The 24,942-nt window shown below is 41.9% G+C and overlaps 1 protein-coding gene across 1 annotated transcript in view; it reads right to left on the minus strand.

The window, feature by feature from the left end:
• CPE (carboxypeptidase E) overlaps window positions 1-16,030 on the minus strand; it is a 116,701-nt gene extending 100,671 nt beyond the window's left edge. Inside the window, exon 1 of the mRNA XM_061584354.1 lies at window positions 15,513-16,030. Coding sequence (XP_061440338.1) covers window positions 15,513-15,849 — 337 coding nt within the window. The 5' untranslated portion in view covers window positions 15,850-16,030. The remainder of the gene's footprint in view (window positions 1-15,512) is intronic.
• Window positions 16,031-24,942: the final 8,912 nt, after the last annotated feature.

Genomic DNA, 24,942 nt, shown 5'->3' on the forward strand with positions numbered 1-24,942 from the left:
TAGAACAAATAACTACTTTCTGTATAGTTCTAGTGAAGCTCTACTTCGGCGGTATTTAGAGCACAAAACTATATAAAGACGAGGATTTTTCACACACGTACAAATTAGGTAGCCATTTCCCTTTGGCAGAGTTCTTTTAATTTAAAATGATCTTTTTATTAGGATCTATAAAATTTGCTATCTATTGGAAGAGCAATGCAGCATATTATAACATACCAAAACATGGTGCTACACTGTAGCATCAAGGTATCTACAATTACAATAGCAAATAAGAAGACCACAGGCCACTGGAGCCAACTCAAACTGATGCATATAAGCATGCTTAACCTAAAAATGGTCAGTCTACTTCATATACATGTTCACTAACAGGCAAAAAACCTTACGGTTTAAGAACGTACCTACAACCAACAGATATTTCTATCAAACCTTAAAAAGCAGAGAAATTGGGCAGCTATAGTGAATGCACCAGGGAAGCAGGAGACCTGACACCCTCTCTGAGATATTGTACTGCCCTACAAATTTGTAAAATGCAAACATAATTTGGGTTGGTTTTTCATAGTCCAATCCACTTCCTGTGTAGCTTGGAAGAATTTGGGAACATGCCTCTGAGCATATGGTGAGTAATGGTAATACCTGCCATCTCCAAAGCTGGATTACATTTTTGTATGTTTGTTGGTGTTCTTCTTACTTTGCTTCTTCAGCCAATCAGAATGACAGGAGGTGAGTCAGCAAATGAGAAGACTCTACTCAGTGACCTCCCCTTTCATGCTGATTGTCTCCTAGAAACATCTGTTGTAGTGGAACGTGGACTTGCAAGAGGACATGGAAAGCAAGGGAGACAAGGGAAAGTGGAAAGGGGGCATGGCTGTGAGAGGCGTGGTGTGAGTATTCTGAAGGGATCCTGCACTTCTAAATTTGCTACTACACTGCTGCACTACAGTGATCTGTAGAATCACGTGTTGTCCATCTTAATGTGTTTTTTTCAGACTAGGTATTGTATTTAGATAATACCAGACTATAAAATGTAAACATGCCATGTTAATTTTGAGAGGTGCTTCTCCTAAAATACACTGATGGAACTCCCTGCCTATTGACATTAGGCAAGCGACTTCGCTGTACAGGTGGGCCCCGCTTTACAGCATTTCACCTTTCAGCGTTGCGCTAATGCGGCAGCTTTCAGTTCCGGAAAGTCCCCGCTTTAAGGCACTTGTTCCGCTTTTACGACGGTTTTTTTCATCGCGTACCATTTTTGCGCAATGCGCACCATTATTTTCAATAGGTTCCGCTTTTCGGCAGTTTCTGCTTTTCGGCGGCAGTCAGGAACGGAACCTGTCGTACAAGCGGGGCCCATCTGTATTCTTTTTGGTGCCAGCTTAAAACTTTTTTGTTTAGGCAAGCTATCAAAACACATAGATGTTGATGTGTTTTAATCTTTTTAATATGTTGCTGTTTTAATTGTTTTAAATATTTTTAATTACTTGGTTTTGGCAATACTTTTAATGTTTTTTGTAAACCACTTAGAGGTTTTTTTTTTACAATCAAGCAGTATATAAATGTTGTTAAATAAATAAAACCAAGGAAAGGATCTGGACCTCTCTTGCATGTATTTTAGAAGAGAAAGTGGTGATATATACATGCATATGCCCTTCATAATAAATGCAGCATGCCTATATTCTGCACTTGGGCTATAATATCCTAGTACATAACAGAACAAGGAAAGCCCATCTCATGCTGTTACTGGAAGACGTACCAGACTGGTCCAAAATCCTGAAAAAGCCCCCTAGAAAACATGCTGATTGTATTTTTGAGGAATCAGTGGCAGCATGCTATTTCTTGCTTTTTAAAAAAATGGCACTGAACCTGAAAATGCAGGTTGCCAAATTTTCTTATGCCTAAATGCCTTGTTTAACTTTCTGCATTTTTCAGCAGATAGACTATATATGTTTACAAAAGTTGTGACTTATGCTTCTCAAAAATCTCTCATATCTGCTTCAAAAAACACATAATTCTTTACACAGACCAATAGTACAAAGCTGGATATATAGCTTTCCTCCAAAAACCTTTTTGTAGCTAACCTGAACAGTATTAAGGCTAGTTTAAGAAATAGCATTGTGGTCATTTGAAGAACTCATTGTGTATTTTGCAGCAACTGTCAATAATGTAGGTTCACTATACATTGTTTTGTTTAATTTAAATGTTTGCATGAACACATTTTAGCCTTGGAATTTTCATCTCTGAAAATGAAATCTGTTTTCCATCATTCTATTGTTAAAAAAAATTGAAAAGTTAAAACCTTTGGATGAACCCACAAGTATTTTAAAAATCATGTTAAAGCAATGTCTTAACATGACAGTCTCTTTCTTTTTTCTTTGAGCCAATTCTTCACTAACATCTTTTGTGTTTCGATAAGCCATCCTTTAAAGTAAGAAAATCCGATGCACTTCCAAAACATTATAGATCTTTTCATAAATTAAAGTGGTATTTATTGCCAAACACAGGAAGTACACGAACTCCCTTAAAAAAAAGCCCTCATTAAAAAGTACTCTGTGTGTACATTTTTATGGCCTCAATAGGAAGAAAAAAAATATGTTGCAGTAAGTTGGGCTCAACATGGCCCTTTGGATAGGTGTGTTTAAATGTAGGATGTTGCAAGAGATTGGGGGGAGGGGAGTTCACTAAAATGCAAGTAAGAAAAAGGGCCTTTTCAGTGGTGGCCCCCAAATTATGGAACAATCTTCCTGATGAGGTACGCCTGGCGCCAACATTATTATCTTTTCGGTGCCAGGTCAAAACTCTCCTCTTCTCCCAGGCATTTTAGTATGTGTTAAAATTGTCTTTTAACTTTTTTAAGAATTTAAAAATTTTAAAGTTGTTTTGAATTGTCTAAATATGTGGTTTATTGTATTGATGTATGACTGTTGTGAACCGCCCAGAGAGCTTCGGCTATGGGGCGGTATATAAATTTAATAAAATAAATAAATAAATAAATAAATCCTGATTGAGTTGGCCATTTCTGATATAATATCCAAAGTGAAACCCAATACCCACATCAGATATTACAATACAGTAGGGCCCCACTCATATGGCAGGTTAGGTTCCAGACCCCCGCTGGAAAGCAAAAACCGCCAAAAAGTGGATCAGCTGTAGCGCGGGGGTCTGGAACCTAACTCGCTGATCGCACCAGAGGAGAAGATCAGATCTTCCCCTCCTCGGGCGTGATCAGCTCAAGCAGGAGTCTGATCGTGCCAGAAGAGATCAGTTGTAGCGTGCTACAGCTGATCTTCCCCTCCTCCAGTGCAATCAGCTGGAGTGCGGGGACCGCCCCGAGGAGGAGAAGATCAGCTGTAGCATGCTACAGCTGATCTTCCCCTCCTCCGGCGCGATCAGCTCGAGCAGGGGAGTCTGATCACGCCAGAAGAGAAGATCAGCTGTAGCATGCTACAGCTGATCTTCCCCTCCTCCGGAGGAATCAGCTGGAGTGCAGGGAGCTCCAGCCCCCCTCCAGCTGATCGCCCCGCTGGTACCGTATTAGCAGAACGCCGAAAAGCAGGATGCCAAGAAGTGGGGTCCTACTGTAATCTTTCATGAATCTTCAAGCCCTTCATTTGTTGTTGTAGCCAAGTTGACCCTTAGGGCTCATCTACACTGTGGTTTATTGTGTGTTTGGTGCTACTCACATCTCCTTTAAATTTGCATGGTTCACATGATGTTACCAGCAAACAGAAGCTATCACACAGTTTTCCCCCTGCAAATCCATGCTAACCCAATCAGCTGATAATAAGAAAAGTGGAGAAAAAAACATATCCACTCCCTTTCTCTAGTGGTTGCCAATGCTTTGCTGCTATGCTTTTAGGTGTGTGTGTTAATCGTTCCCCTCTCCATGCGCATTATCTTCTCCACCCTTCTTTCATTTTGTTTCCTGTGGGCTGACAAGCAACTTCTGACTGCTCTCCTCCATTCTGCTGGCCTTTTTTACATTGCTGCAAATGGTGCCTTTATTTTCTTTTTCCCCTAACTTGTGCGCAAAAGCGTAACACTGCTCAAACTGAGATTTGTATTTCAGGTGTATCCTACCAACCACAGGCAGGGAAACAAAGATATTCACACTTCCAGTTTTTTTTTAAAGGAACCTAGTGCAGCTGGTAGAACAGACTGAGCATGCTCGATCAACTAGCAACCAGAGAGAGTGGAAATGTATAATTAGAGGGTGGGGCCACAAGGAAACAGCGAGACCAATCCTTCCCAGAGGAATGCCTTCTTGTGTGAATGAGAAAAAAGATCAACTGGCAGCTACCATTGAGCAGGAACAGTGGATGGTGCAAATTAATAACAAAGATAAAAGCGGTGTATTTGCTACAAAGAAATACTCCTGTGAAGATGAGCCCTGAGACTATGTATTAAGCCATACTGAAATTTTATTCACACATAGCTAAATTTAAGACATTGTAAGATGTCCTCAAAGGACACTTTGTCCTCATGTACCATCTTTCTTCCTAAGACAGTTGCCAGTCGCCAAATGTTACTTAGTTTAAATGTCTCTTTGGACATTAAAGCTCCATACAGATGGAATTTCTGTACCTAGGTGAAGAAAAACACTATACAATTGAATATCACTATTCATAAGTACCAGGAAATCTCTGAGCCACAATAGCTGTATCAGGAATGATGCTGTTCAACTGCTGCTATGTTGCATTCCCCCAGACTTTGGGGTAGGAGAGAGGTGGCTGTAGATTACAGGATATTCCATCAAAGGAGAGCCTGTGTGTACACACTCACCAACTACATTTTCTACAAAAATGGCAACTTACTATGGAAACCATCCAGGGCACAGGGCTAATTGAAATGCAGTCATATTCTATAATTCCAACTACAAGTCAGAAAGACTATATGGTTCCTCCAGGTTCCTAGGCAGTACACCTCTGAATTGCTATTTGTTGGAGAAAAGTGGGAGAGCGCTACTGCTCTCATGTCCTGCTTCTATGGGCTTCCCAGAGGCATCTGGTTGGCCATCATGTGAAACAGGATGCTGGACTAAATAGGCCTTGAGTCTGATGCAACAGGGCTCTTATCAATTACCACCAGAGGAAAACAGAATAAAACCAGTAATAATTTAACAATATAAAAGGAATAGAACCATCACAAACCACCGGAGAAGGGCAAATAAAAAAAATTAAAATTGCTTTGAGCCTCTCAGGCCTTGTGTATGACAACTTCATATAATTCAGCATATATTTCAGAAATGGAGAATGATGCCAATGAAAAGCCCAGGAGAAAATACAGCACTACAGACAAGACAGTCTCAAGTCACTTGGTGTTGTAGGTTTTCAGACTTAAAATTTAATCTAGGCATATGCAGCAACATATAACATTTCAACGACTAGGACATGCAAAGTCATCTCCCTTCTCCTTTGGGTCTTCTGTGCTGTTTCACGAGATGCCCTGTATTATCAAGGCAATTATGCTATAGGTCACTCTCCTCTTTTCTAGAGCAACATTTGCTTGAATCACCATGATTCATGTCCCTGATCTGAAATACAACGCTGTGAAGAATTCAAATGAGATAATCTAAGCCAATACTCATGCCTTGAACTGATTAGCAAATGCAAGGTACACATAATTTCCAGAAGCAACATATTTACCAGAAACTGAAGCATCTTCTGTTTTAGTTCTGCCACCTGAACTACTACTTTTCTGTCAGTCAATGGACACTAAAGCTTACCTTGCAGCTTTATACTATCAGTCAAAATGTACTGAATATATAGTTAATTGCAATCAAATTAATGCCCATGGTCATAGAACTTCCTCAGGACAAGGTATTGTGGACTAATGTATTCTTGAGGTCTTTGTTTTTGTTTTGTTATTTATATCTCATACAAAATGCAATGAATGTTTTAAATAGGAACCTTTAATATTTTATAGTACTTCACTTACATTTTCCACAAGAAAACTGACTATGTTTTGCTAGTATTTAATATGCGATCAAAGCTGTTTGGCCAAGTAAAAGCTGGCATTCTCCCATCTTTAACATTTAGCAGATCTAGGAGAACAGCCTAGAAAAAAACACCACTCTGCATTTTTTTTAAGTGCATAACTGGTTTTCAAGATCTGCCAAGATACTTTTAAAACAATGACACAATAAACCAGATCTGTTCCTAAAGTGCTATTCTTGTCTCTGATGTATACATTGTGGGGTATTTAAAAACATTTTTTAAAAAACCTTTTTACAACTAATTCAAGACACTAGCACATTAGCCCTCAGGAGAACATGATGTTTCAACAGTTATGTTACACAGCCATGTCACAATATGTAAAAATGTGCCAGCCCTAAAGGAATTTTATACTCACATTGGTGGAAATGTTTAGGGAAGAGCTATAGTGCAGTGAAAGAGCATCTGCTTTACATGCAGAAGACCCCAGGTTAAGTCCCAGGCATCTCCAGTTAGGACTGGGAGACTCCTGCGTGAAATCCTAGAGAGTTGCTGCAAGTCAGTGTAGAGCTGACAGTACTGAACTACATAGACTAAAGGCCTAAGCCTGTATAAGGCAGCCTTCTATGTTCCTGGGATTGGCATGACTTCTGAAAATCAGACCCGTTGCTTGTGTAATCCAGTACATATCTTGTCTTCTTTCTTCACCTCTGGTGACAGCGGTAATTGAAAATCACTGTATGATCCTATCTGTATGATACTGCCCCTTCATTTGCATAGCCTCATCCAGGGTTCCATTTCTTGATCACACTAGAGCACTGTTCTTTAACCTCTGCACTACAGCAGAAGTTCCCACACTTCCCCCACACACACACACACAGACTGCTTGAAAATTTGTGATAGTCTTGGCAGACCACTTAATGATTTTTCTGCCTGTTGTAGCAATCATAGTGCACTGTGCTAGATGCCATATGATTTTAATTGTATTTTGATTGCTTCTTTTATTTCTCATGTTATATGGAGATGGAGATGAACTCCTGGTGGATGCAATTACACACTGGTAAGTGCCTATGGTAAGCTGTATTTAGGGACAGTGAGGGCAGCAAAAAAACACAATATTTTGCTGCCACTATCAAATCATCAATCTGCCGCCCAGCGGAGCTGTTCAGAATTGTCTGGGGACTATTACACTCTGGCCCCAAGGACATGGTCGAACCAACTGAGACCCGCTGTAATGAATTTGCTAGGCACTTCCAGGATAAAATCTTTAGCATCCGCCAGGACTTAGACTCCAGAGTTATAGCAGGTGAATCAAGCAGGGTATCCAGAGCACAGCCTTGTCCCAATTTCTTGGATGAGTTTCAGTTGGTACAGCTTGAGGACACTGACAAGGTGCTTGGACAGGTTCGTGCAACCACTTCTGTGCTGGATCCTTGCCCTTCTTGGCTAATAAAAGCTAGCAGGGATGGAACAGCCAGCTGGGCCAGGGAAGGGATAAATGCCTCTCTGCGAGAGGGGGTGGTCCCTGGCTGCCTGATAGAGGCGGTAGTGAGACCACTCCTGAAGAGACCCTCCCTGGACCCAGAAAATCTTAATAACTATAGGCCGGTAGCAAATGTTCCATTCCTGGGCAAGGTCCTTGAACGAGTGGTGGCAGGCCAGCTCCAGACACTCTTGGATGAGACCGATTATCTGGATCCATTTCAGTCAGGTTTCAAGCCTGGTTTTGGCACGGAAACAGCCTTGGTCGCCCTATATGATGACCTCTGTCGGAAGAGAGACAGGGGGAGTGTGACTCTGTTGATTCTCCTTGATCTCTCACCGGCTTTCGATACCATTGACCATGGTATCTTTCTGGGAAGTCTAGCTGAGTTGGGAGTGGGAGGTACTGCATGGCGGTGGTTCCGCTCCTATTTGGCGGGTCGGCTCCAGAAGGTGGTGCTTGGGAAACATTGCTCGGCACCCTGGACTCTCCAGTATGGGGTTCCACAGGGGTCAGTTCTGTCCCCCATGCTGTTCAACATCTACATGAAACCGTTGGGTGTGGTCAACCGGAGCTTTGGAGTGTGTTGCCATCAGTATGCTGATGACACGCAGCTCTATTTCTCCTTTTCATCTTCTTCAGGTGAGGCTGTCAATGTGCTGAACCGATGCCTAGCTGCGACAATGGACTGGATGAGGGCTAATAAACTGAGGCTCAATCCAGACAAGACTGAGATGCTGCTAGTGGGTGGTTCTTCTGACCAGATAGTGGATGTCCAACCTGTCCCGGATGGGGTTGCACTCCCCCTGAAGGAGCAGGTTCATAGCTTGGGGGTTCTCCTAGAACCATATCTGTCACTTGAGGCTCAGGTAGCCTCGGTGGCACAGAGTGCCTTCTACCAACTTTGGTTGGTGGCCCAGCTACGCCCCTATCTGGACAGGGATAACCTGGCTTCAATTGTCCATGCTCTGGTAACCTCCAAGTAAGATTACTGTGATGCGCTCTACATGGGGCTGCCTTTGAAGACGGTTCGGAAGCTGCAGCTTGTGCAAAATGCAGCAGCCAGATTGGCAACAGGGACCAGACAGTTCAAACATATAAAACCGATTCTGGCCCACTTGCATTGGCTGCCTGTATGTTCCTGACCTTGATTCAAGGTGCTGGTTTTAATCTATAAAGCCTTACATGGCTTAGGACCACAATACCTGTTGGACCGCCTCTCCTGACATGAACCCACCCATACACTACGCTCAACATCAAAGTCCCTCCTCTGGGTGCCTCCTCTGAGGGAAGCTGGGAATCTGGCAACAAGGGAGAGGGCCTTCTCAGTGGTGGCCCCCAAATTCTGGAATGATTCTTTTGACAAGGTGCACCTGTCGCCAACACTGTTATCTTTTCGGCGTCAGGTCAAGACTTTCCTCTTCTCCCAGGCATTTTAGCATGTGTTTTTAAATTGCTTTTTAAAAAATGTGTTTTTAAATTTGTATATTTGTTTTTAATGTTTTTAATTGTTGCTTCAGCTATGGGACAGTATACAAATACAATAAATAAATAAATATTACAATTTGAATTCCAGTACTAATACAATATGAGAAATAAAAGAAGCAATAAAAAATTAATTAAAAAATCAGAAAGAATATTTAATGTAGACATGCCATGGACTACCTGAATGAAGCTGGCAGACCACTGGGAGACCACAGACTACAGTTTGGGAACTATTGCACAACAGTATAGTGGAATATTGCCTTTTCAATATATCAAAGATGTTTTCAATAATGGCCAGGCCCTTTAAAAAAAAAATCCCTCTAAAAATGTCAACTAAATACAATGTATTTTTATCTTTAAATTTTAAAACAGGTGGAGAACCTTTTCCAGCCAGATCCTAGGTTCTTCGGTTCCCCCACCCCCTGAAGAACCACTCTGACAGGTAGGCCAATCCACCTGTCAGCCACCTGATGTCACCATGATGTCAGGCAATTACTTTTTCATTTGTAGGAAAGGAAGGCAAAAGAAGATCCAAGCAAGACTTGAAGTCACTACTTCAAGCTCTGCTTTTGGCAGGGGTTGGCTGTGCTACAGAGTATAGGAACTCCATAGCACAGCCAACCCATGACAGAAACATAGCTTGAAGTCAGCACCAATCAGCTGGTCAGTGGTGATACCAAGCCTCCCCGGCCAAGGAACAACCAGGAGTTCACTATAAGGCTCCCAGTTGTTCATTAGCCACTGGATCTCTACCTGCCCCACACCTGATGTCACATATAATGTCAGATGTAGGGCAGGTTGGTGTGGTTTTCCCCAGGTGAGGGGAAATAACATTGAAACACAGTGTGGCAAAAAGGAGAGGTGGTCTGAAATGAGCCTTCTGCCCCAGAGCCTCTCAAAGTCTTAAAAAGGGCTTGAATTATCCTTTGTATATGTATATATAATATGAAATGTGCTCTCATGCCATAATTCACCAAGTGAGGCATGCATCCATACAACATGAGCTTTTATTGTTTTGCTGGACAGGGTGGCCCTTTCCCTTTTCCAGGCTACCTCCAAAATCAGAAAATGGCACAATATCTTACCAGCAGCATTCTAGTTCAGGGTCACACAATAAATCAAACAGAAGAGTGACAACTGTATTGACTTTTGCTTTCTGAGCTTTCAAGATGACTAAGAACAGCATATACCCATACATATAAGTACAGCTTGTTTATGAAATCTACGCTTCTTGAAGTATGCGTCCAGACAGATAACGTGCATATTATATATGACTGCAACAGTTGAATGGATTTGTTAACTTATCAGTCTAAAAAATGTATCGGTGTTCTGCAGTGTACTAACCTATTGGCCAGCTTCTACATATTGTTATTGGAATATTGTTATTGGAAGGTGGGTTGCAACTACTTAGCCAGCAACAAAACCAATAAATCCCACAAAACCAATAAATCAAGATGCAACCAGAATAAGCTCTATGAAAACTGACTTTCTTAATCTGCGTTCACCATCTCTTGAAAGAGCTGAGTGGGAGGGTCTGACGTAATAAAGGGTTACTCCTGGCAGTTGCATCTGCATGCTCAGTCTTCTCTGGTAACTTACAGTGCCAAGTTCAAATCCTACCTTCAATGGCAATTTCTCCTCTTGTTCAAATGCCACAGAAGTTAAATTAGTTTCCATGATTTTGGATAGAGATAGGCTGATCCAATTCTTATGCTGGAAGAAACCTATTGAAACTGGCGTGGTTTGAGCTAGCAGAGAGGTCACTGGGTTCCTACCGTGCAACATACTTCTCAATTGCTATGCTCCAAAATAGGATGCAATGCCCGTAGAAGGCAAAACCATGTGGAACAGGAGATCTTGAAATCTTGAGCACAATAAGGAACCCACACTGGCACAGGTTTCCAACATGTACTATGATTAATTTACAAACTGAAATGTCTTATCTAACTAAAATTCTGTTCAGCACATTTAAGTCTTGTTGCGCAAAAATTATATTCAGCCTGTAACAAAGAAGTGGCTTGTTAGGATATATGGCAGGAGAGGAATAGATATTCATGGATCCAACCCTCATGGAGTTCCACACAGGCAAGATCCACAAATGCATACTTCATACAATTTCTGCAGGAATGGGAATAACAGAAATATGAGTCACAGACCTTCCTGATTTGTATAATATCCAGACCAGATATCAGTGACACCATGGAATGTATATTTAAAATACTAACAAAAATTCAAGGAAAAAATAAGACAGGGAGGGCTCATAAATGGAGGCTGCTTAGTGGAGTGTGGTTAAGTTGTTGTTGCTAGGTTATTTATTTATTTATTTAAAATATTTCTATCCCGCCCTTCTACCCTACAGTAGGGCACTCAGGACAGCTTACAATAAAATCACTCACATACATAATAAAATTATACACAATAAAAACACAAAACATTACAGTAAATTAAAATACATAAAGTACAATTAATATACATAAAATACAATATGCATATATATACAGACATACAGACATGTATATGCAGGGGAGTGATACTAAAGGACTCAAAAGATAAAAATTAAAAATAAACAGCTTAAAAATAAAGAGCGTAAAAATAAAGAGCCTAAAAACAGTGTCAGGCTCACCCGTCAGTCCCTCCCAAAGGCTCTCTGGAATGAGATAGTTTTCACAAGTTTCTGGAAAACCACCAGGGAGGGAGCAGAGCAGGCTTCTTGAGGCAGGGAATTCCACAGCCTGGGAGCCACAACTGAAAAGGCTCTCTCCCACATGCCTGTCACTCTAACATCTTTCAATCCAGGCATGCAGAGGAGACCAGAGGCAGATGATCTTAAATCGAGAGTAGGAACATATGGACATAAGCGGTCCCTCAGGTACACTGGTCCAAGGCCATTTGGGACTTTAAAGGTCAAAACCAGCATTTTGAATTGGGCCCAGAATCAAACTGGGAGCCAGTGGAGTTGATAAAGCACAGGGGTGATATGCGCTGTTTTGATTTTATTGTTTGCTGTATGTTTTTTAAGGGTTTTAAACTTGGATTTGTATTTTAAAACATGTTGTAGGCTGCTTTGTGGAGGATCCCCCCCCAAAAGTGTAGTGTATTTTAAATCCCTTTAAAATGTGTGGGAGTAGATGGGCATGCACACACATGGTTTAAACTTGTGAGGTTTCCCCTCTATCTATCCATACATGGTGCTCGTGTTTCACAAGTATGTTATCCAAACACCTTTTCTTCCTAATCATTTCCTTCTCTGCAATATCTTCCATAGCTCTTGGTACTTACAATATTCATCAAGCCACCCTGTTATCCCAATAACTTCCTATAGATTCGGTAGTTAGGAGTTCCAGGAATCGCATCTCTAGTCAGGAAGCCCAAGGTTAATTCACTGATCTCTTGGCAAAAAGACAGAGTTCCTAGTAAAACTAAAGTTTCAGAAAAAAGAGTCAAATCATTCTGTTGCTCAGGTAAGAAGGGAGACAGCTTTAGGAACTTTCAATGATACACACACAAAAACCCAAACAAAGATTAAACTATGCTGGCCGCTAAGAACTATTTTGGCTTGACAGAACACGTGGCTGAATCTTAAGGTGAGCCAGGTATTTCCTAGGAAGAACAAAAAGAAAACTTTGGAAGACTGAGTTTTCCAGGCAGAAAGGACAGCCTAGTGGTACATTCTGTAATTTTACAAAAAAAATAAAAGAAAAAGCAGGGTACTTCACAAGCCTTATGCAAATTAGTACCATGCTATTCATTTTCTGAGAAGTGTCCCCTATCAATACCACTGACAGTACCATTCAGGCTGTGCAATCCATTTTAGTTTGTTTTTATTCCTATTTCCTGATATAATGCTAAATCTTAGCTTATTGTTAGGAACAATTTTCTGGTTATCTTATAAACCACTGACTCTCTTTTTCCTCTTTTAGATCACAGGACATGTTTAGCTGTTTCAACTGGAATGCAGAATATACATTACGCTGGAGGGGTTTTTTTTAATGTTAGTCCCAGCCCATGACAAAGATTTTTCAGCCTCCGAATGATCATGTATTTTTGTACAATACCAGCTATGTCAGCATACAACTTACCACAAAGACAGAAGGGAACAGTCCTTCAACAAAAATATATATTTCCTCTTCCATTCTTAATTTACTACAGATTACGTTTTTAAAAATACACTAACAGTGTAATCCCATATATGTCTATTCAAAAATAGGCCCCACAGAGTTCAATAGGACTTACTTCCAAGTAAATGGGTACAGGATTGCAGCCTAACAATTACAATTTCAGTGCTTTTACCATTCACAAATAACCCAGCATTTCCAGCTATGAACTTCATAAAAGCTCTCTGCTAAAAGTGATGCAGTAGCCTATGGGCATCTTCCCTCTAGTTCTAGAGATAACAAAGTTAAGGTCAAGAAGACAAACACCCTTCTTAACCATACACCATGGATTCTAAGCACCAGCTCTCACAGAACTGATTGCATGAAAAATCATAAGAGTAGAATGATTAATCTTAAACTTCCCATCCCCAGGAACTTGGCAAGCTTCAGAAAATAAACATGCAAACCAGGGCATAACTATGCCATTTAAAGTCCCACCAATTTTAAACATATGTACTTGTGCATGGCCAACAAATATGAGCTTCTAGAAACTTTGAAGTCCCACCGAAGTGAATGGAAGCTGATCCAGAGCACATCTATGCCTCTACACAATTCAAGGGAACAAAGAAAGAAATACCCAGGGGATTCTATCCTAGGTCTTTTAAAATGGAGACAATTATTATACAATGATTTCCTAATTCACAAGCCTACCACTACTTTTTCTTATAAGACTAGTGCTCACTGTCCAATAGATGATCCTGAATGTCATTTTACCATTCTTATTGCCCTATCTGCAATAAGAGAGATATTCTAGAATTCATTATAGCTATATTGCCTAGAGTTTGTCTATCATCAGAACATTTCTATGCTGTCAGAGACCTAGATATTCTTTTGGCAGATTTGAAATATGCTCATTTATTAAAATATTTATATTCTATCTGTTATGCTGGCACCTCAAGGCGGTATACAGCAAACCATAAAATACAGTCATCAAATACAATATAACAAAGAGTCAAAAGTCCTTCAAGTTCTACAGTGACAGACATCAATAGCCAGCGAAAACCATGGTAAACAGAAATGTTTTAATTCAAATGATGATATATTTATTGTTGTTATATTCTTATTGCTATATCAATGAGAATTACTACAAAGTTCATTTTTTAAAAATCTGGTTTTCTGTTTATGACATGTTAATTCAAGCAGCTTTGATATTTCCAGGTAGCTGTGTCATCAGTGACAATTAACAACTGAGCACAGAAAGGAACCATGCCATACTTTTAACACTGTGTGCATATGTGGAGACACAGAGAGACAGAGAAAGATGGGACTCGTCACCGCTATGTCATGCAGTGTATATTGCTCTTTCCATCAAGGGTTACTGACTTTTTAAGCAGGGATGAAGACAAAGGCTTCCCATGCAAGCTGACATGTGTCTGGTACCTTGATCTATAACAATGATAGAGAACCTGTGGCTCTTCAGATGTAGTTAGCTTCCAATTCCCATTGGTTTCAACTAGCTTGACCAACAATCAGAGATTATGGCCTCCAACGACATTTAGAGGGCCATACCTTCTCCATCTCAGGTCTATAAGATACCATTAGGAATATAAGAAGCTGCTTTATACCAAGTCTGACCACTGGTCCATCTAGCTCAGTATTGCTGACACTGACTGGCAAGAGCTCTCCGGGGTTTGAGGCATGGTTCACTCCCAGACCTACCTGGAGATGCCGGGGATTGAACCTGGGGCCATCTGCATGCAAGGCAGGTGCTCTGCCACTCAGCAACAGCCCTTCCAGCCACTATGCTGAATAGTTTTCCCTCCTACTTTTCCCACTTCTATATGGAAGAAGCGCACAGATGGATGCTTCTTCCCATCAATTGCCTCAGACAGGGGAGGTTTCAACTTCGTAACAAAAGCCAATTCATACTGATTTCAGCACGTAGCCTCAACTCTCACACAACCAGCTCAGCCCGCCATTTCGAAGAGGAAGCCTAGGCCGATTCAACATCATGGCTGCAAAAGCCGACAGCTAGGTAGGTAAGTAGAGATCCTCAACGCCTGTTACCTGGAAAGGTTATGATTATCACCATGGCATCGGTTGCATGCTCTGTGTTGCCAAGTCTAATCGTTGCTGCACTGCATAACCATAAGTTACATTCTTAGTGCCATAAAAGCGGTCATGATTACCATGATTTTACAAGTCATATATGCTACCCATACTCATTCCTTTTCTTGCATGAAGCCATGAACCCTGAAATAGATCCACTGCCATCAAGGTATAGAAGACAGGCCAGGTACTGTTGTAACATAATGCATTAATTTATACCAGAAAATTTGCCACCTGCAAAGGCAAAGGAAAAATGGGGAAGGGGGCGAAAAGACGGAGGCAATTATCCATGTCGCTCACTAGGGCATTGCCACTGACCGCTAGGGAGAAAGTCCCGCCGCCACCAGCCCCACCAAGATGCTAACTGGGTATGGAACAGGTTGGGCTGCGGCAGCGGCCAGGAGGTGCTCTTACCAGGCTCGTGCTCGCCAGGGTTGTCGGAAATCTCGATGACCAGCAGCTCCCTGCCTTCATAGCTCCGGCCCACGGTGTAGATCCTGCTGATGGACGAGCACTGCAGCCACACCGACACCATCGCCTCCCGCAGCTCTGGGTAGCGGTGATACTCGAAGGAGATGCCATCCTCCTGGCTCAGGCGCCGCCGCCTGTTCGCCCCGCCGCTGCTGCCGCCGCCGCCGCCCGCTGCCGTCGCTTCAGGCTCGCCCGCCTCGGAGCCCTGCTGCAGGCAAAAGGCGCCCAGCACGCCGCAGAGCGCCAGCAGCAGCGCCCAGACCCGACCTCGCCCGGACATGACTCAGAAAGAACGAAGGAATGGGAATGCGGTTTTCTTCAGCCGGTCTTCCCGCTCCTGCCAGTGCCGTGTCAACGCAGGCTGGGCTTGAGCTGCCTCTGCGCTCAGCACCACCTCCGCAGGCGGCCGAACCTGCTTCCTCTGAGGCAGCGAAGCCAGATGCTCGCTCGCTCCGCAGACTGCACTACTCGCTCTAGAGCCAAGGGGAGACGCAGGATGTACCACTTTCACGCGCAGGGGATGGCAAGGTGACGTTCTTCCACGCGCCGTCGACCTGGCAGCGGTATGTGGGCTGCGGCGTTTACTTCATTCACAGAGCGCGTCCTTTAATAGTCGTTATCCAGCCCTGACTAGAGCGCGCCGTCAGGTTTGGCAGCATAATCTCTCTCTCTGGCAAACTGATGGAGCGAATAGTGCCACTGAGGAACGTTGCTATATAAGGGCACCTTTTTCTAATGGTGGTGTGGGGAACGTTTGGCCTTCCAGATGTTGATGCAATACAACTCCCATCAGCCCCAGGGAGCACAGCCAATGGCCTGGGATGGGAGTTGTAGTTCCGCAACATCTTGAGGGCCAAAGGTTCAAAGGTTATCTCCAAGAGGCCTGGCAGTTATGTTCCCTGTTGAGCTCCAGATGTCAGCAGACTATACCTTTAAAGCATTTTCTAAGCACATTTTTGCCCTCAAATAATTCTAGTTACTGTAGTTTACTCCACACAGAGTTACAATTTCCAGCAACTCTTAACAAATGACAGTGTCCAGAATTCTCTGAGGGGAGAAAATGTGCTTCAAATGTGCTTTGAAGGCATAGCCTATGTGCTAAGGAAAGGCACCATACACATGCCCCAAAGATTCTTCAATCAGATAAAGTTGATCCAAGTCAAGAGAGTATATTGACTAGATAAAAATGGTGGCAGCCACATTTGTTTAATCACGTGTCTCAGGTTGTGGGATCTGATTATAATATCAAATGTATTGTGTGGGTGAGGGGAGCTGAACCCCATCCCCTATACACACACATTTTGGTTCAGTGCTTCAGATACTTTTCCCCACCCTAGTTCACATTGTTAGAAAGCTAGAAAAGTAGTTCAGGAGGAAATCAACCACTATTAAAAACAGACCTCCACAAACCAAATTTGATATGTAAAACATACATGAGTACTGCTTAAAGGCCGTTTTGGCAAGTAAGCAGTATATGATGATGATTATAATGAAGCTAACAAGACTGCTGGCATCATGCTTAGTTTGACTCAGAGTCACATCACAACATAAGCAGCAGAGGGTTATTATGCTCATGCCCTGCTAACAGGCTTCCTATGGGCATCTGGCTGGCCATTGTGAGAACAGAACGCAGGACAAGATGAGCCTTTGGTCTGATCCAGCAGGAAGCTTTTTATGTTTTTACAGTCCCTGCATGGAAGCTCCTAAGAAGTGCTGAAATAATGTGCCACTCCATATAGTTTAAATTCTTTTTTTTAACTGAGCTACAATTATATGGTTTTATCTGCTGTTTAAATATTTGTTTTGAATTGATATTTTAAATACTGTTTGCATTTAATGTATTGCACTGTATGCATTTATGAAACACTCGGTGTGAGGGAACTTATCCTGAAAGACAGCCCCAAAAGACTTCATTAATAATAATATGCAATAAAAGCAGCCATTTATGTTTGAAAGGCATTTTTCACATAGTTAGACTTAAGAAAATCTCTACACCAGCAACGCACAGTTTCAGTAACTAGTGGCACTGCTGCGGAAAATCTCCACCCTAGAAGGCTTAAAGAACATACCAATTAGGAAGTTAAACAAGAACTTTACTATTTCTCTTAATCAAGAACACAACTGCAACTGGAAACTCCTGACTCCACCCAAATAGAAGTCCAGTGCCACCTAATGACTAAACTATATCATGACGCTATCCACACAGTCTCTTTGTAATTACAGTAGTTCCAACATGGCAACTACTACATGGGCATGCCATTTTGGCAGCAACTGTTTGAAGTTGCAACTTATGAACATTCTGAAGTGTATCATACACTGGAGTTCAAGGTTGTCACGTAGATGTTGGAGAATTCCAAGGAAAACAGAAATGAGAGTGGAAATTGCTGGTGTTCCCCTATTTGTTCCATGTCTGGAACGGAAATCAATCCAGTGAATATAATTAGTATTCGTCATTATTGTTATGATTTTCCTCATTTCCATTGTTTTCTCTGAAATGAATGGGGTGGAATAATGTAATGAAAATGTAACTTAATTATGTAAATTACCAAAGTTATGTAATTTTAATACAGTGGACAGCAAGACAATGTAGTTTTCGGTGGATGAACTCCAATGGAACAGAAACCATGCTACATGCAACAAATACATCCCTTACATCTCTACCTAGGATAACAATTCTGTAATATCACCTTAGGATCTTACTGTATAAAAAGACACCTAACTATTATTTGCATGGAACCAGAAAGAATGTTGAGTAATTAGACAATGCATGGGTGGCCACTTGAAACAGTATCACATAAGCACACAGCTTCAAATGATAAGTGGTTGTACAAAGTGGTTCTCCACCCCTCTGAACATGTGAACCACCCCACTGCAACCCCTTTTCCCAAGGATTGCAATGGCAAAGTTGAAATTGCCACAACTGAGCAGGGATCTGTTTTATATTTACAGCTGTCCTTGAGGAAGTGTGCCCATACAGTTGTGGTTCAAGCAGCCACCCACATAGATGATTTTCATTACAATCCTATGCATTTCTATTCAGGAGTAAGTTTCATTGAGTACAATAGGGTTTACTCCAAGGTAGGTGTGTTTAGGATTGCTGCCTAAATGCTAAAGCCCACTTGTTTCTGCCATGGATCCAAGAGTAAGAATAAACTGTTTTATTAACTTGTGGTGAATTCTGATCCTCTAAACCAGCCTTTCCCAACCAGTGCGCCTCCAGATGTTGTTGGACCACAACTCCCATCAGCCTCAGCCAGCATTGCCAATGGTCAGGAAAGATGGGACTTGTGGTCCAACAACATCTGAAGGAACACTGGTTGAGAAAGGCTGCTCTAAACATTCTGTAAAGATTTTCAGAGGGTTGGGATTTAGATGTTAAATAATTATGGGCAGAGCTTGGAAAAGTTACTTTTTTGAACTACAACTCCCATCAGCCCAATCCAATGGCCATGCTGGCTGGGGCTGATGGGAGTTGTAGTTCAAAAAAGTAACTTTTCCAAGCTCTGATTATGGGAGGACAACCCATGGCCTCAGAACCAGACTCATTGTATATAAATATTAACATATTTCAAATCACTTGTAAATGTCCAAAGTAACCCAGCATATGTATGAAATCAAATTAATGCTAGTTTGTATCTTACATTCATGTGTTTGTATCTTACATTCATGTGTTTGTATCTTACATTCGTAAAAACTACTCTCAAGATTTACCTCACTATGCATACAGATAAGTGCCTTCCAGATTTGAGATATAGGAATATTTCTGGGATTCCATGCATTTTTGTTCTAAAAATATCCTGCAAATGTCCTCTTTTTGCTTCTTGCATGCAAAGAACAGCCTGGGGCTTCTCCGACCAATTTGTACATCAGCCAGTTGAATTATTTGCAAGGTGGAAGAAAGACTACACAATGATATGCAAATATTAGCTATGTTAACTTGTGTTTACTGCTGCTTCAATTTTTTATGCCTTTCCAGAATAATACTGTAGAAACCAGAGCTTGGAAGATTACTTTTAAAAAGTAATAAATTACAGTTACAATTACTTGACCAAAAAAGTAGTAATTACTGTTACAATTACAATTCCTTTGAAAGTAACTGATTAGTTTACTTTTTCTTAAAAGTAATCACTACAGTTACATTTCAGTTACTTAAAAAAAAAACCTACAAGGTGCTGGCCTTGGCTGCTGCACATCTAAGTAGCCTAAAACAATATTAAAAATAAACACACACACACAGGGGGTAGTAGAATATTTTTTTTATCCATAAGATTAACAGAATGGCACAACAGAATCTCACTGATACCCCAACACTTGAAATCAAATTTTACACCTGAAATGCTGCTTTTATAATACATTCTCACGATACTGCTCACTCAGAACTCAACAAAACCACATATTAGTTGCTAATTAAAATTGTACATCCGGTCAGCTTGAATGATGACTCACAAGTCCCCCCCCCTTTTCCCCCCATAGTAAATTGTGGCATACACCTGTTTGGGCAATTTGTCCTAGAAGCTTATAGGCAGCAAATGAACTTTGGAGCCTTTGCCTTGTAAAAGAATCTAATGTGGTCTGATGACAGCAGGCCTTGTTCTTCCGACAGCGGGGGAACGAGAGGTAGGGGGTGGCAGGAGGTGCAGCAGCGGGGAAACGAGAGGTGGGGGGGTGGCAGGAGGTGCAGCGGTGGGGGAACGAGAGGTGGGGGTGGCAGGAGGTGCAGCGGCGGGGGAACGAGAGGTGGGGGTGGCAGGAGGTGCAGCGGCGGGGGAACAAGAGGCGGGGTGGGGGGGCTGCAGGAGGTGCAGCGGCGGCGGGGGAACGAGAGGCGGGGTGGTGGTGGGGGCGGTAGGAGGGGGAATGAGAGGTGGGGTGGCGGGGGCAGCAGAACATGCTGTGGGGACAACTGGGGGCACAAGCAGCGGTGGGGGCAGCATTCCCTCTGGTATATCTGTGCCATTTGAGATCGGATCCATATTACAAGGGCTATTAAGACGAAGACCAAAAAAACTTGACATATTAGAATCACCACAATGGGGTGCATTAAAAGGTTTAAACCTCCTTTGGCGCCTCCTCCCCAGCCAAAAAGGGAATCCCACCATTTATGTGCCCCTGTCTGTTTGATCTTGGCTGCTATATTGGTAATTGTATGGCGCTCGTGTTTTATCTGGAGTGTAGCTTGCTCTCCCATTTGTTTAACTGCTTCAAATTATTTCGGTAACATAGGATGAGAAAGTAACTTCTGGAGATCAGCTAGGACATACCCTAATACAATGGGTTTGAGGTATTGAAACAAATCTGGATTAACTAATATTCTCTGGATGGTCCATACAGGGACTTTAAATGAAAAATCACATCCTACTATTTCCTCAATACCACAAAAGCATCTATTGATATATCTTAGCATAGGTTGTATATAATACTTATCAATAACAGCATAATCACAAAACATTCTAAGGCACACACACCCATGTCCAGAATATACAATGGTTGAACTTGATTCATTTCTTAGCATGAAAGAGCAATACAATACATTAATCATTCTGAGAGAAAAGCAATCTTCATGGGATTCCGAACTGTCATCTTCACAAACAAATCCTAACTTCTTATGATGTTGACAACCTTTCACATTAATGGTTACCCATCTTGCATGCTTAATTATGACCCACTGGTGAACTTCCTGGGCATAAAGAACTAAATCTTGATCTACAGTGATTCCCAATGGAATTACAGGATATACAGTAATGATTTCAGACGCTTCTACCATTACAATAGACAATCTTAATGCATGATTTTGCTTATCATATGTGGCAATGACAAGGCTCCACCAGTCTTCCAATTTTCTTTCTCCCTTGGACACAATGTCGAATTAGGGACCTAATTTCCCTGGGTATAAACCCACTATCTGTCATGTGAATAAGTTCCAAAGCCACTGTATGGGCCCAATTCTGCATTTGGGTGCATGTAATGGCCAAGGAAATAGTCTGTTGTAAGGACTGCATGGTATTTATCATGTCATGATAATCTTTTTCCATTCTCTGTTCCCACATTGGAAGTAAACTGGCTATGATTTGGGGGGTTTCAGTAGTCTTTTTCAGAGCCCTGTTGATAGGTTCTGTCATCTTACTTATTTCTTCAGTGGTATAATGTAATTTGCTGGCTAATATTTCAATATTGGTAGCATCCAGAAAAGCAGCTCCAGTACCCAGCCACCCTGACAAATCCCGCTTATTTCTCTTCCCATTCTCCCCTTCCCATAATTTAACCCAATTATCCCATCCCTTATTACTCATCTCTAAATATGATGCACAAACAGGGAATTCCTTTGCAATGTTTAATTTCTCAAATGAGACTACCACTTCCTTAAGTGCAGTCCCTGATTTTATCAATAATTGCTGAGGGTGGTTCAGTTTAATCACGTGAGATCCAACAAGATCATAATCTATTGAATTAAAAGGAATATGATATTGTCCATAATGGCAGTACTTTTCCTGGATAGACATTATCCAGTCTGGAGGACCGACAGTGTGTATCCTGGTCACGTCCATAAGTCCATTGAACCTCTGCCAATTTGTCATAGTTCTGGGATATTCTTGCCCTTTTGATGAAATCAGGACAAGAGCCAGCTCATCAGTGGGTCTTCTTTTCTTGGCACTTGCCATAAAAACCTGGAAGTGCAAAGGTGATCCCTCCCCCCAAGTGACCATAGAAATCCATAAAATGTTTATTTATTTATTTAATTTCATTTATATACCACCCTAAGCCTAACGGCTCTCTGGGCGGTGTACATAAGAGAAAACAGCACAGTATATAACTACAATAAATATAACAAAGTCAAAAGCCAAAAACAAACTAACAACAACAAAAACCAAACAGCATCATAATTAGAGCTTGGAAAAGTTACTATTTTGAACTACAACTCCCATCAGCCCCAGCCAGCATGGCCACTGGATTGGGCTGATGGGAGTTGTAGTTCAAAAAAGTAACTTTTCCAAGCTCTGATCATAATACAACACTAGTAAAATACAATTAGAGTACACTTTAAAGAGTACCTTTTGTTATTTAGGGTGTAATAGGGTACAAAATGGATTTTCTACCTCAGGTCTGTCAAGTTCCATTTCTTTTCTTTCATATCCAACTCAGTCAACACAACCTTTGTGTGCCCTCTCTCTCCCCCTCTCCTATGATGAATCTCCTAGCTTAGCATGGACACTGACACCCACCGGTGCCCCAAACACCTTGTAGGTTTTCTATCCATCTTGGGTGTTGGTATCCAGAGTGAGGCTTGTCACATGGCTAATGGCTTTCCAATTAACTAACATGTGTAGCTTGGCATAGGCATTGGGAGAACCAGGCAAATGGGAAAGCACAGAGGGATAGGCTCTTAGTTTTTTAATGAAGCCATGTTCTCCATTCCAGTTGGGTAATGACAGGCAAGTAGTTCCAGGCAGCACTTATGAAGATGATCACAAACAGAGTGGTTAGGGCACGCCAGCAAGTGCGCTGTAAAGGAAGGGCACGGGCTGAAACAGTGGAGACAAACACCAAGAGAATAATGGCAATGGTCAGCAGCAGGTTCATGAGCTGCCCATAGAATTTATATACACTGGCCTGGGGCAGCTCCATTGCCTCCTGTTGCTGGGTCTGCTGCTGCATTTCCAGTTTGGCCAGCCAGGTCTGGTAGGAGTCTGGTACCTCCTGGCGCCGAAAAGATAATAGTTCCTTAGTGCAGGCTAGGTCATGTTTGAGGTTGGTGATCTCGTTGAGATTTATCTGTATCACGTCATTCACCTGCACTTCCAGATGAAAATACCTCTTCTTCTCCTCCTGCAGCAGTTCCATCATCTGCTGTTTGCCAGCCTTCCATGCCTCATCCAGCTTGTGCCACTCATCCTCCAAGGCCTTGTGATCTTCTCGAAGCTCAAGCAGCTGGGACTTCAACTCCTGCACTCTCCTGTAGACTGAACTATGTTGCAAACTTATTCATGAATCATGTCGCTACCTTGGGACATTTCACCGAATCATGGGGTGCAAGAAATTTTGGTGTCCACAGAAGAATCATGGCAAAAATGAACTTGCTGCTCCTGGGGACCCTTGGTGCATTTAATTAATTGTGACTCCTCACAAGCAGCACTCTGTGAGGCAGGTAGCAGATGGAGGATATATTTTTCCAATTGTTGTCTCCTGGAAGCATTACTTAGCAACCCTGGAAATCGATAGGCCATCTCCACCTCTGTGTCCTGATAACAGATCCAAGCATTTGTGGGGATGGGCTTGATGTCAGTATTTTCCAGGACACCTGCCTTCCATGCTGCATGCGCTCCTAAGATTCCCCATATCATCAACAGGATAGTGGGCATGTTCTGGTGCTTTAAGAAAATAAAACAGAAATTATTCTTTTCCCTCCCCCTCCCGTGAGTCAATCCATTAATTTGCCCAAGACATTCCTTACCCACCACAAATAGTCACTGACTCTTTAACCTGTTCACAGTTTTTCTACGTTTCTCAAACCTTCTGTCTACATCCTGTATGCCTCAATCTTAAAACTACCCCTGTCCAATGGGAACTGGGGTTCCTTCCACATACCACACTTTATTAAAGGTCATGTCACTATGCTTTAACCTGCTATAGGGAAGCTTAAAACTTCCAGGACCACCTCTGCACTCCCTTCTCCCATCCTCCCATCCTTTCTTCTTTAATCATTTGCTTAGACAAACAGAGCAAATTTCTTCAAAAAACAACTAACTGAACAATTGCAAAACTCAGGGAAAGAAAAAAATGCATAGAACACCATTCAAGCTGTGCCCATTGAAGAATACCATATTACATCTTGGGCAATGAAGTCCTGAATTTGGGATGCATGCACACAACTAAAACTGGAGGGAGAAAGCACATCAGGTGGTTTGTCCTTCCTCTCCTTAGTTACAAGAACTTGTACCTTCAGTGAGGCACCAAGAAAATATTTAGTATTACAGGCATCTTTGTCAGTGTGTCTGTAAGCCTTACCCTCATGTCTTTGTCTGTACACCATCTGAATGCACTTTCCCTGCTTCTTACCATGGGTCACACTCGCATCTTCCCATTTCTTAGATTTGGATTTGCTTACAGGATCCTTTGCTGCTTTTGTGTCCAAATCTTTTTTGTGTAATGCATTTGAATCTGAGATTCCTTTCTTTAAATGTTGTGCTTAATTCTGATACATGTGGGATCTTCCTCTTTTGGATTTCTCTTGCTGCAGATGCAAAACAAAGCACAGTTAGTAACACCAGCATATAACATTCCAAATACAATTGTGCTTCCATTTGTACCATATCAGGGAGTTTCACTGGTGAACACCCTGTTTGCAGAGCAATTGCTCTGGGTTCCCTGTTACTCA

This window comes from Rhineura floridana, chromosome 9, assembly GCF_030035675.1.
Source record: "Rhineura floridana isolate rRhiFlo1 chromosome 9, rRhiFlo1.hap2, whole genome shotgun sequence".
In the NCBI taxonomy this organism is placed as follows: domain Eukaryota; kingdom Metazoa; phylum Chordata; class Lepidosauria; order Squamata; family Rhineuridae; genus Rhineura; species Rhineura floridana.